Raw genomic sequence first — 15,649 nt, 5'->3', positions numbered from 1 at the left:
AGGATGGTGGTTCTTGAAAAAATTAAAAATAGAAAAAAATTAAAAAGAGAATTATTATATGATCCAGTAATTTCTGCTGGGATTTTTCTTTACCCAAAGAAAATGGGGATTGAAAATGAAAGCATTAATTTGAAAAGACATAAGCATCTCCATGTTTTCTTGCAATAGCCAAAATACGGAAGCAACCCAAATGTCCATTGATAGATGAATTCCTATATATATATATATATAAATACACACACACACAATAGAATATCACTCATAAATGTAAAAAAGAATCAGATCTTGCCATTTGCAGCAACTTGGATGGACTGCGAGGGTAGAATGCTAATAAAATTAAGGCAGAGAAAGTACAGTATGATTTCACTCATGCAGAAGTTAAGTAACAAATGAACAAAGAGAAAAACAGACCAAAAATTCCCCACACAGATTTTTAAGTACAGAGAACAAACTGGTGATTCCCAGAAGGAAGGTGAGTGTGTGTGGGGGGGGATGAGTGATATAGATAAAGGAAATTAAGAGTATACTTATCCTGATGAGGACTGAGAAATGCATAGAATTGTTAATTGTTATCTTGTACACCTTGTACACCTGAAACAAATATAGCAGTGTATGTTAGTTATACCCCAGGAAAAAAAGTTATTTTAAAAAATTTTGCTAAGTGAAAATGATGGTTGTAGTAGATAAACTTGCATACTGTCTTGTTGCCATTGTGTACAGATTTTGGTAGATTTTTTAAAAAAATCTTTAGTCACGTCATGAAATCCTTCACCCCGGACTGGGAGAGCCGGGAAGTCTCCACAGGGTCCACCATCAAGGCCGTGCAATTTGAAGGGGGCTTGGTTCTGGAAGCCGACTCCAGAACAACCACCGGGTCCTACATTGCCAATCGAGTGACAGACAAGCTGACCCCTATTCATGACCGGATTTTCTGCTGCCGCTCAGGCTCAGCAGCTGACACCCAGGCCGTAGCCGATGCGGTCACTTATCAGCTTGGTTTCCACAGCAGTGAGCTAAATGAGCCTCCACTGGTACACACAGCAGCCAGCCTCTTTAAGGAGATGTGTTACCGATACCGGGAGGACCTGATGGCAGGAATCATCATTGCGGGCTGGGACCCCCAAGAGGGAGGGCAGGTGTACTCGGTTCCCATGGGGGGTATGATGGTAAGGCAGTCCTTTGCCATTGGGGGCTCTGGGAGCTCCTACATATATGGCTATGTCGATGCTACCTACCGGGAAGGCATGACCAAGGAGGAGTGTCTGCAGTTCACTGCTAATGCGCTCGCTTTGGCCATGGAATGGGATGGCTCCAGCGAAGGGCTAATCCGCCTGGCAGCCATTGCAGAATCAGGGGTAGAACGGCAGGTACTTTTGGGAGACCAGATTCCCAAATTCACCATCGCCACTTTGCCACCTCCCTGATTCCTGGAATCCTAAGCTACAGTAAGAGATACCCCATAGTGACGTAAAATTCAATAAACAGTTTGTCTTAAAAAAAAAAAAAAAAAAAAAAAAAAAACACCAAGTCAGTGATTTTTAAATACATATTTCACCTATATGTGGAATCTAAGAAACAAAACAGATGAACATAGGGGAAAGGAAAAAAAAAAGAAGTAGGCAGATCATAAGAGACTTTTAACTACCCAGGACAAACTGAGGGTTGCTGGAGGAGAGGTTAGCAGGGGATTGGCTAGGTGAGTGATGGACATTAAGGAAGGCACTTGTGATGAGCCCTGGGTGTTGTAAGTGATGAACCACTAAATTCTACTCCTGAAACTAATATTAAACCATATATTAACAAGAATTTAAAAACTTAAAAAAATAAACAAAATGTGGTATACATTATAATGAAATAATGCTCTACAATGAAAAGGAATGACATACTGATGGATGCTGCAGCATGGAAGAACCTTGGGAATATTATGCTAAGTAAAATAAATCAGACACAAAAGGATATATTGAATAATCCCATTTATATAAAACATCAGAAAAGAAAAATACAGAAAGACAAAAAAGATTGGCAGTTGTCAAGGGTTGGGAATGTAAATGAGGAGCATTTGTAAATAGGCAGTAGGTGTTTTTTTTAGGATGATGAGAATATTTTAAGATTAAATTGTGATGATGGCTGTACAAGTCAAGAAACATACTTAAATTCATTGAAATATACAATTTAAATAGATTAATTTTATGGTATACAAATTATAATTCAATAAAGCTCTTTAAAATAAATGAAATAGGGGCACCTGGTGGCTCAGTTGGTTAAGCATCTGCCTTTGGCTTAGGTCACGATTCCAGGGTCTTGGGATGGAGCCCTGCATCAGGCTCCCTGCTCAGTGGGGAGCCTGCTTCTCACTCTGCCTGATAAAATAAATTAAATAAACAAACAAATATATGTTCTATAGAATTCTAATTTTATAGATAATAATATGTGTTCCTAAAATAAATGGGGGTTTTATCATTAGGGAATCCATCTATCTATCATATATATAATATATAAACATGTCTCTACACCAGATATTTTTGAAGACTTTACCTTGTTCCTATACATTATAAATCTATAGGAGGGAAAAAAATAAGAGTATGTGGAATTTTCCAAAGTGATTTTATCTTACTGTCCTCTTCCTCACTTAAAAGGAATATCTTTACGGGAGTCGTGTTCTATAGAAACACTTGGAGAAATACTGCTTTAACAAAATGAGCTTTTTATTCTCTTCCGGATGCCAGAAAACTTAAGCCATAATCAGTGTTAATCTCAGATATATAAATCCATCCATTCCCTTACTTTCCATACTCTTCACTTATTATTGCCCTATTTTAAAAAGGTATTATACACTTGACTTGAGATAAACTACATGGGACCAAATGTCAAATCCATGAATAATTGGCTTTGTGACCTTGGGTAAGTTACTTGACCAGAGAAAGGTCAATTACCTCATATGTCTCAGTTACCTCATATGTAAAAAATGGGGATTGTATTATTGGGATTATGCTAGCCTAGTCCTATCCTTTTTCAGAAGCAGGACTAGTTAAACACTCTAGTAAAAATTTTTAGTAATGTATATATTGAAAAAAGTTGATTACTTTTTGCATATTCAGTTACTTTTTTTGCTACATCAAAGAAAAAATAGAATTAAATCACAGCAACTAAAAAAATGGACATTCAGAAGGAAAAGCTATTCAATTTTACTGTCTATAGTAATATCTAACAAAATTCAGCTTTATTTTTGGACTATTTAAAGATAGTTTAGTAATCAAAATAATCATTCAGTTTCCAATTTGGAAAAATGATCACTTTGGCTTTTCTTTTTATTTTGAAGGCAAAGATATATAAAATAATAAATTGAGTATTAACCATGTGGTTGATAATGCCACAAGTAGAACAAAGTATATATACTTCACCTACAGTATAGTCTTGATGTTATGTAAAAGTCTATGCATTTTAATTAGAGCACATTTACACTGCAGTGACATAGTAGGTTAAAAAGTTGCCCTGTAAGTGTGGTTAAAGCAGAAATAAATATGTAGATCCAGTATTTACTATTTTTACACTTCCTTAATATATTTTATACAAAATTAATCATGTAAATGATTCAATTTATCAAGTTAAAATCAAAGTTAATCTCAGTGTCATATCTTAAAATGCCAATTACGTTTTGAGTTACACATTGAAAAACTGATAAATAAATGAATTGAAGGTATGAATGTAAATAGAATTCTGCATTTTCTTTTATAAGATTTATCACTTTTATCAAAAAAATTTACAATTTGTGAAAGGTGAGAGAGTCACTTCTATCATTTTATTTTTAGTTCCTCAATTATAGATTCCTCTCAAGGGATACTCAAATGGACTTAGTCACCATTCCATCTTTGAAGTTTGTTGAAAATTTGTATAACCTCAAATCTGATTTCAAATGAATACTACTTCAGTATTTAATTTTTATTTTATTTTGTTATTTTTTTCTAGTTACTGAATATTTTTTTACTTCATTTTAAGAAAAGCTCCTGTATTTCATTTTTAAAAGCCACATTATCATGCAAACACTTTGAGAGTGTGTTGTACTTTATAGATATAAATCTTCATTTAGTTACTATAAAGCCACCAGGTTAAAGTTTTTGTTTTAATTTAGATTTTTTTGCTATAAAATATTCTAATATGAAACCTACCCAAATGGCTTTTAAAGCAAGCTATTTATATCCAATTACTATGATGTATGTAAAAACAGAAGCTGGCTGATTTTATGCTATGGTACTTAACACAAAAGAATAGACAGGATAATTGTGACGCTTTATCACTTATGAGCCACTCTACCCTAAAATAATGAAAAAATCCAGTATCAACAAGAAAAAACAGACCCAGAAATGTCTCATTATATGCTTTATTTATAAATAGAAATGCGTTTTTATAACTATTAACTGCTCATAATCTTTGTAAAATAATGTAGCTGGTACTCTAATATTTCAAAATATTTAATTTCCCAGATTTCAGAAATTAAATATTAACATTTCCTTCAGAAACAAACATCATATAACCTTTTAAATCATAGAATAACTTTCCCTAAGTTTTTATACTTAAAGTCTTTATTGTATTTTAGAGTTTATTTAATAAGATATTTTTTCCCTTTAAAAACTTAGTATTTCTTTTAAAAAGTTAGTTCTGTCTATATTTACTCTATCTTTCTGATAAAAGAAATTTTAAAGTGTTATTTAATTCCTGTAATAATTAATAACCATTGATGTTATCTAATTGAATATTCTCATTTTGCCAGTTTTTAAATAATAAGTAATACAGAAAATATACTTAACCAAAGAGGTAATATATCATAATATATTTCATTAGGCAACCTGGGGTACCTGGGTGGCGCATTAGGTTAAGTGTAGGCTCAGGTCATGATCTCAGGGCCCTGGGATTGAACCCTGCATTTCATGCTCAGCAGGGAATCGGCTTGAAGATTTCCTCTCTTCCTCTCTCTGTCCCTCCCCCTACTCACATATGTTCTCTCTAAACAATCTTTAAAAATAAGTAAATATAGAGCCAGTCATATTTCATTAGTGTACAAGCAATTCAAAGTCAGAGATTGTTTTAGTTATCTTGTTAAGAGTATCATCTTGTATCTAATATGGAACCTAGGCGATATTTATTGAGTTGCTATAGAACAATGGAAAGCATTTGTATTCCAAAGTCAGAAAAAAACAAAACAAAACAGAATTTGAATTCTGACTCTGTCATTGCACATTGTATTATGATGAACTACCACTCCCAAAATATATTTCCAAGTGGTGATTCCAGTTCATTATGTGACTTTATTTGGAAATAAAGTCTTTACTGATACAATTAAGTTAATAACCTTGAGATGAAACAGCATCATCTTGGATTTAGAGTGGGCCCTAAATCGAATGTCCTTGTTAGAGATAGACAAGGAAAGGACAGAGAGGCACACAGAGGGAAGGCTGTACGAAAATGGATGCAGAGATTACAGTAAGAAGTTCACAAACCAAGATATACCAAGAATTGCCAGCAGCCACCAGAAGCTAGGAGACGGCATGGAACAGATTCTCATTTGAGTCCCCAGAAGCAACCAACCATGCTGACATCTTTATTTCAAACTTCTGACCTCCAGAACTGTGAGAGAATAAATTCCTGTTCTTTTAAGCCACCAAGTTTGTGATCATTTGTTATGGCAGCTCTAGGAAACTACTATAGGCATATAGTCACTAAGAGTTAGAGTCCTCATTTAAAAATGGGGCTAACGCCCACTTTTTAGATCTGTTAAGAAATCTAAATGAGATAGCTTGAATAAACCACTTACCCTAGTGTCTGATATCCAGTAGCACTAAAACACATTGGTCTCTCACCTGACACGCTTAGGAGTGGTTTCTACTAGGATTTCCTAAAGGAATACTTCTAAAATATGCATGCCTTAGCAAGGAGTATAAATATAATTTGTATAAGTTTACATAAACTACAATCCATTAAAAGGCAATTTTCATATATATTTCCTGTATTGCTCATGATTTAGAAACAGCATGATACAAAAATTTAATTAAATGCAGTGAATATTAGTTATAAAGAAATTACAGAGCCCTTTTAAATCTCTTATGATGTCAGGAAGTCAGATAGAAAATTTTCATCTTCCTCCCTGAATGCCTGCATTCATAACCCTTCCATCACAACTACCACAATGACCTCAACATTTAGTGTAGAATGGAGGAATGAAAAGACAAGGGAAAGGACTCTAAACTCGTAACTCCTGAAGGGCTAAAGGAAAGTTTTCATAGCTCACAATTTAATACTAATTATACCCTTAAATTCTTAGATACTGAAAAAAATCATATAATTTTTAAAAGCTTTTAATCTTGACAGCCTGACCTCACTTTAGCTTTAGTTATTATTTTTAATATTTTGCCTTTTTTCACTATTTCTCTAAATTATAGCAAAGACAACAACCTCGTTAATCATAAATAAAAGTTTGGCAAAAAAAAAGGCTTACTATATATCAAATTTTTTAACTTAATATCTTCCAGAAACAAAAGTTTAAAGAGACAGAGCCTACAAAACCAGAACTACTTTAAAACACACATTTAATGGATTCTGACAGCAAGTTTTTATGAAAGAATCTCAATGTCTACTGCATATTTATTTATAAGGAATTATTTTTTCCTTTCCTATGTGAATTAAAACAAAAGCAGTGATTAAAAAACAAAACAATACTTTATTAATTTCACATACCAATTAGCAATTGCTAGATAAAAATGATACTCTAGGCAAAAATGCTTGACTTAACATAAGGGCTTAACTCAATCTGTTTGACTAGAGATTGATAACAACAAAAGTTTCTCAATCAAGTGGGTTCTATGTATCTATTATTTCTATCAATTTCCTAAAATGCTATATAGCCCTCAAAAACAGACTTTGAAAAAATAAAAGTTCCATTTATAGATGCTTACAACATTGTTCTAAATGAACAGCAATGGTTTTGAGGAGACGATGGGAGTTAGAAGGGCCACTAGAGAATTTTCTTATAAGGTTCTCCCAGGAGACCTTTCCTCAATGCAGTTTTTAGTCTCCCGAAATTATACTTTTTAGTCTTTCAGATTTAAAAACAGGTCAAGAATGAATTGATTTTTTTTTATGGACAGACTGTTGTGAACAAGATTCATACAAAAATTGACAAAAATTCCATGTCAATTTATTAATTTCCATTTTTTTTACTTGTATTTATTCATGAAAGACACAGAGACATAGGCATGGGGGGAAGCAGAGTGCCTGCAGGGAGTCTGATGCAGGACTCGATCCTAGGACCCTGGGATCATGATAGGACCCCAGAATCACTCTCTGAGCCAAAGGCAGATGCTCAGCCACTGAGCCACCAGGCTCCCCTGATTTCCAGTTTGAATTGTTACTGCTAAAGGAATCTTTGATGCTTAAAGTCTGAGACTATATGTGTCTCTCTGCAAATGTCACATGGGAAAGCAGATCACATACCATAATGAGAAAGATGCGTGTAAACATGCAATGATACAGGCAAGTAAATGCTCAAGTATTGAGCTAAGTTAACTAATGTGTCCGTTTCCACAATAAATTATACATACCACTGGGATCTACAATTCAAGTGTTTCCTGGATTATGCATGAAAGAGTACTTAAATGCTTGACCTCTTGACTTTTTTTTGTTTTCTTTTTTTGGACTGTTATGATTACCAAACCCTCTACTTACGATTAATAAAGTCAGTTTTCCTCAGTTCTTGTGTTGAGGCTTAATACAGCCATATTTTAATGGTCTTGTCAGATTTTCCAATTTAAGGTAATTTGCATATGTAGATCCAAGATCTATTATGCATTGATTGTAGTTCACAGAAGCCAATCATAATTTCAAATGTTTATGTCTCTTGGAGGATATTTCATTATATATTTATACAGGATGCATATCTTCATTTTTAAGGAGTGGGCAATGCATCAGATCAACATGAAAATGCTATGAACAATAAATGAGTCACATGACTCTAAGTGAACAGGTTAAGGGGTACATTTAACATATAACCTGTTTTAGGCCAACATGAAGACATTTGAGTAAAAATACTATATTCCTACAATAGGATTCTTAGTAAACTGAAGAATACTGCTTACCTAGAGATTATATGTGTGGTAACAAAAAAATTCACTTTAACTGATACTTTAAATTATCAAAAACTATGATACTTACTGATATTTATATGTAACACTGTGATTACCTCAGCAATAATGAGACATTTTTTCCTCCCTGAGGGTCCAAGTAATCCAAAAGAAGATTTTTAAAATGGAGATTTCCTGACCTATGTTAAAGTTGAATTCCTTGGTGTATTTGTTCTTTAAGAAGCAAAGAACAAATAAACAAATACCATTTTTGATCAATATTCATATCCAACCACCTCTAATTCTTGGTATAAAAATTAGATAATAAGTAATAATTGCCCCATTGCACAAATTGACAAATGTAAATAGTTTACAGGTTATCTGAGTAATACAACACTGCTTATTTAAACAAAAACTTGTACAAATAAAGAAAAAAAAATCCAAGATTTCAGATATAGTGTCTTTTAGTTAAAGTGCCAAAAATATAAAACTTATTTTTAAAAAGAAAAGAAAACCCATAATATTTGTTGTTGTGAGCTTAGCTTGACCTATAGCAACTTATAGCAGAGAAACTGACCCTCCCCAACATTGCAAGGAAATTCTTCAACTCAACTTAACAGCATGTATAACAGCTATGTATAGCTGCTCAAAGAAGCGGTGTTCTAGCCCCTTGTCATTCCTTTCCACATACTGCTCCTTCTGAACCTGTTCTTGGTCATGTTTTATTCAATCTTCAAGAGTTGGGTATCATCTCCTAGTTTTACAAAAAAGAGTAAAACTTTCCATAGAATTTAGAACAGAATCTAGGGAGAATATGATACAGGAAGAAACAGGAAAAATGGGTTAAAACCCTGGTTTTGCCACTAATCCTTGCACTTTGCATAACTCACTTAATCTCTCAAGAACTTATTTGTTGGGGGACCTGAGTGGCTCAGTTGGTTGAATGTGTAACTCTTAGTTTTGGTTCAGGTCATTCATTATCTGTTGGGCTCTGCAGCAGGGAGTCTGCTTTCTTTCCATCTTCCTTTCCCTCCCCGTTAGTCTCTACTCTTGTGCCCTTGTGCACTCTCAATCTCAAATAAATCTTTAAAAAATTATTTATGTTGCATGGGTTGGAATAGTTAATCTCTAAGGCCATTCATAATTTCATATTGTTAGTCTGTGGCAATTTCTTATATTCTCTATTTGGAAATATTTGACCTATTTGTACCTTCTAGAAAAATCATTACAGGTTAAATACACTATCAAAATCCATGATATCACTGGGCCCCAACTATTAAGCCTAAATATATTACTATTTCTTTAACATATTACCTTAATCTAAACTTTAGTAATCTTATTACTTATTTGTAAACTTTAATAAAGGCAGAATCTAGCGCTTTGTAAGTACCTACAAATACTTGTTAGTATATAGAAGGTAAAAGAATTATAAAATAACAAATGTAAAGAAATCAATTAATTTGATAATGAGATACAGGTTTAATGATCAGAAACTTCCAACGTTCTAACAGCTGATTATTGCTAATTCTTAAAGACAGTAACTTAATTCACTTAATTAGATCACTAATTATTGAAAAGGAAAATATGAGAGATTGTATTCATCTTATTCTATATTTTAGTATTATCCCACAATATTTCTTGTCATTAAATTTAGTACTTCAATTTCCAACCTGTAAATGTTATTCTGTTTTAGAATAATTTCAGAATAGGCAAAAGTCCCTTGATTAATGAAATATTTTGGTTAAAGCAGATCCTAATGAAAAATTGGTATTCAGGTTAAAACAGTTCAGACATTTTAATAGTTTTTAATTACAACAAGAATGTACTAATTTTGTTAAGAGAAGAGTACAAAAACATGCCAATACAAATTATAGTCATTGAGTATAGAAATACGGAATAGCAAATTAATAGATCATTCAGAGTTTAACAGTATGGATTCCGATCTTTCCTCTGGACTATACTGGGTACATCCGCTTCATTATTAACTTTTAATACTCATTATAAAACTGTATGATATATAAGTGCATACACACACACACCCCAAAAGAAGTATCTGTAAAATAACTATAACAGAAGTAGGAGGCATAAACTACAAAAATATTGTGAATATGACTGCTATAGACTAAGTGCCTATATTCCCTCAGAATTCATATTCAGGTACTAATCCTTAATGAGATGGTATTTGGAGGTGGGTCCTTTGGGAGGTGATCAGGTCATGAAGGTGAAGCCCTCAAAAATGGGATTAGTGCCCTTGTACAAAAGACTCTAGAGAGATCCTTCACCCCTCTTGCCATGTGAAAATAGAATGAGAAACCAGCCATGTATGAACCAGAAAGTAGGTTCTCACTAGGCAGCATCCATTGACTCTAATCTTAAAATTCCCAGCCTCCAGAACTGTGAGAAATATATGTTTGTTGTTTAAACCACCCAATCTATATGGTATTCTTTTTATAGCATCCAGAACAGACTAAGATACTGCTCATTTTGGTAATACCTTAGTAGTAAATATAACAATCTCATTTAAGATTTACAAATTAAATCATAACATGTCACAAATCATATATGAATATAGAACAGATCTTTCTGTATAAGATTTTTTAAGGCCGAGTATATTTTTAGTTTCACTTATTCCATTTCCAGTGTTCATCATTTCTTCCTTTAACATTTCTTGTAACGGAGGTCTGCTGGCAGTGAATTTTCTCAGTATTTTTTCTGAAAAAGTCTTTATGTCACCTTTATTTTCAGAAGATATATTCACTGACTATTCTGTGCTGCCAGTTTGTTTTTCCCTTTGGAAACTTTAAAGATATCACTTCATCATCTTCTAACTTGCAGGGTTCTTGATGAGAAATCTACTGTAATTCTCATCATTGTTCTTCTATATATAATGTGTATATTTCTTCTCCTCTGGATACCTTCAGATTTTGTCTTTGATTTTCAGTAGTTAGAATGTGATATGCCTGGGTGTTTTTTGTTGTTATTCTTCTTTATCTGGTCAGTTTTTTTTTAACTCCTTTGTATCTGTAATTTGACATATGCCATTAATTTTAGAAAATTTCCGGCCACTATTTCTCAAATTTTTCTTCTGCACAATTCTTTCTCCCCAATTGAGATTCTAATTACACCTAAATTAAACCACTTGATATGCTCCACAGCTCTTAGATGATTTTTTTTCTTTTTCCCCCCCTCCCTGATTTTTTTTCTCCCCTTTTTTTGTTTTGGTTGTGTAATTTATATTGTCCTATCTTCAAACTTATTGATTCTTTCCTTGGCTATTTCGAATCTTCAGATCAGCCCATCACAGGCATTATTCATCTCTGTTATTGGCTTTTAATTTCTAGCATTTTTATTTGGTTCATTCTTACAAACTCATCTCTGCCAAAATTGCACATCTATTCTTACATTTTGGACTTTTCCATTGGACTATTTAACATATTAATTGTGGTTTTTAAAACTCTTCTTCCTGATACTTTCAAGGTCTGAGGCAATATCTGAATCTGATTCTGTTGCTTCTCCTATCTCTTGGTAGTGTGTTGTTTTGCTCTTGCTTTTCCGCTAGCTTTTCTGTGTGCCTCAGAATTTTCGTGGGAAGCTAGATATCTTGTGTAAGACATTAGAGATTTAAGTAAACAAACTATATTCCTGGAAATAGGCATGCCATTCCTTTGGCAGGGGCTTTGGTATGGGAGTCTAGGTCAGTCCAGGCAGAGTTGGACTGGGCTTGTTATTGTTGCTATGGTTACCTACAGGCTTCAAGTTTCTCTAAACACACCTCATCTAGGGCATGAACAGTTTGCCAGAAGGGTTTTCCATGTTTGCTTTCATTTATAGTTTTAGTCTCTCCTTTGTACTGTGCCTCAAAGAGAGTTTTTCTCCACAGTCTTGTGTTATTTCTATCCATATTCCACTATTACTTATAACCCATTGCTTGCTAGTCTGTGGCACAGAGAGGAAGGCATTTTTGCTCCTATGATTAAGCCTCAATCTTATGCAGGCACTGTGTCCTTGGGTCTCACAGATGTGGCCTTCTCAGTGCCTCAGCCTCCCCACTTAGCTGTAGTTATATAAGCTTATCATTCATTCCTGCCCCTGTCTCAGAAGGAAAAGAAATTTTTCTTTTCCCTTCCCCTGACTGCAATGGGTTTTCACCAGTGTGTTTTGCTTTTCTCCCTGTATTTTCGATGCTTGTTCTGTATGGATAGAGTTTTGTGTCTTTCCTACAGCAGCTGCTTTTCCTTTATTTAAACCTTTAGCTCAAGGGACACTTTCTCTGAAATCTTGCCAATATTTTTTTGTAAGCATCCGATGAAATCTGTAGAGAAGAGTGTATAAGTGGGTGCTCATTCTCATTATATTTTATTCTCTTGCTAGCCCACATTCAACTCCTACCAATTTGTTAATCAGAATTTAATAGAATTCTATTATCTGACTATAAGCCTGCTACATCTAATCTCCTTGCAAACTGTCATTTCACTCCTGTCTCAAGTAATTGATTTCCCTGTTACATTAGCTCTCTGATACTACATGTAAAGTTGTAGATTTACATTGTTTGTTTTTGTTGTTATCATAAGGGTGGGAAGCATGTTTTTTCTAGCTTTTGAACATATACTCATTATCTAAATAAATTCAATAGCCTAGGATAACAGTCACTATTGTCTATGCATCAAAGGAAATGCTATACACACACACACACACACACACACAGAGAGAGAATAAAGCCTTTACTTTGTAGTAGCTCAAAATTGTAATCTCATGTGAAACCACTACTTTGGTTTCAAAAGAATGACAATACTGAGAATTTTCTTCCCATAAGATTATAACATAGATTACAATTTTCTTTTGTATATTTTCTACTTTCTAGTAATAAATTGTGTTAGCTTGTCTTCTATTAGTTGTATATTGATTTCTTCATGCCACTTAAAATGTTTCCTTGCTATTCTCTTTGTGACTGAAACCTCTCTTCTGAAGAACCTTCTCATTCCCAGATATATAGGCACATTTATCTGTGAACTTAAAGACACAATGAACTTGTCTAAGAATACAGTCATTTTACTAGTGTAATCTTTGAAGCAACCCTACCACATGTGACTTCTGAAAGTGTATTTTTGTTATTCCTCACTATTCTTGAAAACTGTTCCTTTATTATTTCTAAGTAGATATCAAAGAATGAAGGAAACAAGTAAAATCAAAGTTACATCTAAAATAGGATGATAAATAATGCAAAGATATTGTGTGGGATGATAGAGACAGAAAAGACAGGGAAACAACAGCAAATAAACTGATACACCAAAAAGGAAAGGGAATAAATCAGAAGGCACAGTGGAAAAGTTAGTTTGAAAAATCTGTGTTTACAAAGACAGCTTAGCATCTTAAAAACATTCCTTCTGAATTCGAGATTAATGTCATTGTAAATAACTTGCTATCCTGCCTTTCTTCTTAGTTTGTTGTTTTTCATTACTTCCTGATGAAATCAATTTGGAACTTAAAAATTGTTATTTAGCTCTAAAAGAAGAGCAGAAAAAGAAACTTCATTGAAAATTAGGGGCAGCAAGTTAAAGCAAATGAAAGGGAAATATACTTTGGGGAATTGACAGTATACATTTCTTTTTTGACAAATTGAGTAACAACAATGGCTGTTTCAGAGAATACTTTTATATTTTCAAGAATAGATTGAAGTAAGACATGCATAATCCTATGGAAATGATTAATCTTTTACTTACATGTAGCTAAATAATTTCCCTTTATTTTGAGAATAATTCTTTTATTTACTTATCAAACAATAGAAGTGTGTATGTTTTTATGTTTATGCCCGCCATTAAACATACAATTTAGTTCTGTTTGTGTTATAAAGGCAACTGTTATCTGATTCTGAATATGAAGGTAATATTATCACATGTAGTTATTTCAATTAGATTGACATTCAACTATCCGGAGAATGACTAAATTAAATTAGGTAAGTACCTCTGAATAGACTACATATAAATATTTGATACTCCTTTCTTTTACAAATTGGGAAATAATAAAGCCATACTATGAAATGAAAGGAAAACACCTACATTTAATTATTTTAACCAAATAATTTTTGAACTGTTGCAAGCATTTTGAAATGCTCACAATTTTTCTATAAAAATATATTTACAGTTTATTAAATTTTAAAATTGGTTTATGAAATTTTAGGATATTCTTTTGAAAAAGATAACAAGACTTATGCCTGTTAGAGTTGTATGGTTCTGTAATTTAGAACACTCACAGTAGTACTATTTGTACTATAATACAAAATAGAAAATAATAGTCTATGTAAATCAGTTCTTATATTTTGAAGAGTTGAGATAATACTTTATGGGTCATATCTTTGCAGAATTTTATTCAAATATTATAAATCTCAATTTGCACAAAGATACTGGTCTTACCAGCATTAAGACAACACTTCACTCACTAGAGTTGATTATAAATTTTAAACCAGAAACCAGCCTGAAATTGGAAAGTCAACATCATTTGAATAGATGATGTATCTATCCCTTTAGCCTTTAAATAAAAATTGTACTATTAACATTCAAATAACTTCTCAAGATTCCCCTTTCCCAATGTTAATCATTCTTCAAGCATTTCTCTGAAAGTAAAAAATATTAACCAAGACTATATTACCATCAATTTACCTTTGATCAATAATTAGTAGCAAATATAGGCACATTTGAGGGGGCCTAATAATTAAAAGCCACATAGTCCTTCTGGAGATGGAGAAGTAAATTTTCTCATTGTAGATTCATAGCCTTTCTAATTTCCTCATCATCTAAACAATCCCTCTTTGTTGCTATGTTCTGTTTTGGGTTATTACCAAAGGAAATTGTGAAACTGGATATATTTTTTGAAATACAGTGACAGTCACATAACAAGGCTGAATACAAAACAAAACAAAACAAAACAAAACCAAAACCAAAATTAAAAGAGTGATAATACTGAATACAAAAAACAAACAAAAAAAAAAAAACAAAAACCTGGTTAACTGTAACCTCAAGAAAGTGTTGGTCACCACTTCTGACATAATCAAAAATAAAATACTAGAATCAGGAATCAACCGTAAGATATCTAGGTAAGTATTGATTTTAGGGAAAGGGGCAGGAATAGAGATGTTTAATATCAGTATTCTGATGTTCATATATAGGATAAGACATTCACTCTTTTAGCATAATATCTTTAATTAGTACCACAATTACAAATACTAAAGGAGCTTCTACTAATATGTAATTCAGAGATCCTAAGACTTGCACTTGACCAAAAGGAAATGTGAATTTGCATTAGCATTCTAAATTCATTGGCTTACTATTTCCAAGTCTACATGTTTAGGAGGGTAATATCCATATTATGGTCTTATATACTGAGGCACAGAATGCATTTCAATTTTAGATTCTCACACTTAGAGAAACCATCTATTAATTATTTTCCAGAAAAAATTATCTGAAATCTCAAGTATTTAATGTTATCTTCATATTATGCATGTCGATTCTGTGAAAGTGGGAAATAAGATTAATCCAAATTTA

General features: G+C 32.9%; 1 protein-coding gene across 1 annotated transcript; it reads left to right on the top strand.

Moving 5' to 3' along the window:
* Positions 1–758: 758 nt before the first annotated feature.
* LOC121492681 (proteasome subunit beta type-6-like) lies at positions 759–1,485 on the top strand. The gene has a single exon (XM_041757866.1). The coding sequence runs from the start codon at positions 759–761 to the stop codon at positions 1,422–1,424; it is 666 nt and encodes a 221-aa protein (XP_041613800.1). The 3' UTR covers positions 1,425–1,485.
* Positions 1,486–15,649: the final 14,164 nt, after the last annotated feature.

Source organism: Vulpes lagopus, chromosome 6 (assembly GCF_018345385.1).
Source record: "Vulpes lagopus strain Blue_001 chromosome 6, ASM1834538v1, whole genome shotgun sequence".
Lineage (NCBI taxonomy): Eukaryota > Metazoa > Chordata > Mammalia > Carnivora > Canidae > Vulpes > Vulpes lagopus.
This window is presented reverse-complemented; position numbering and strand designations above follow the sequence as displayed.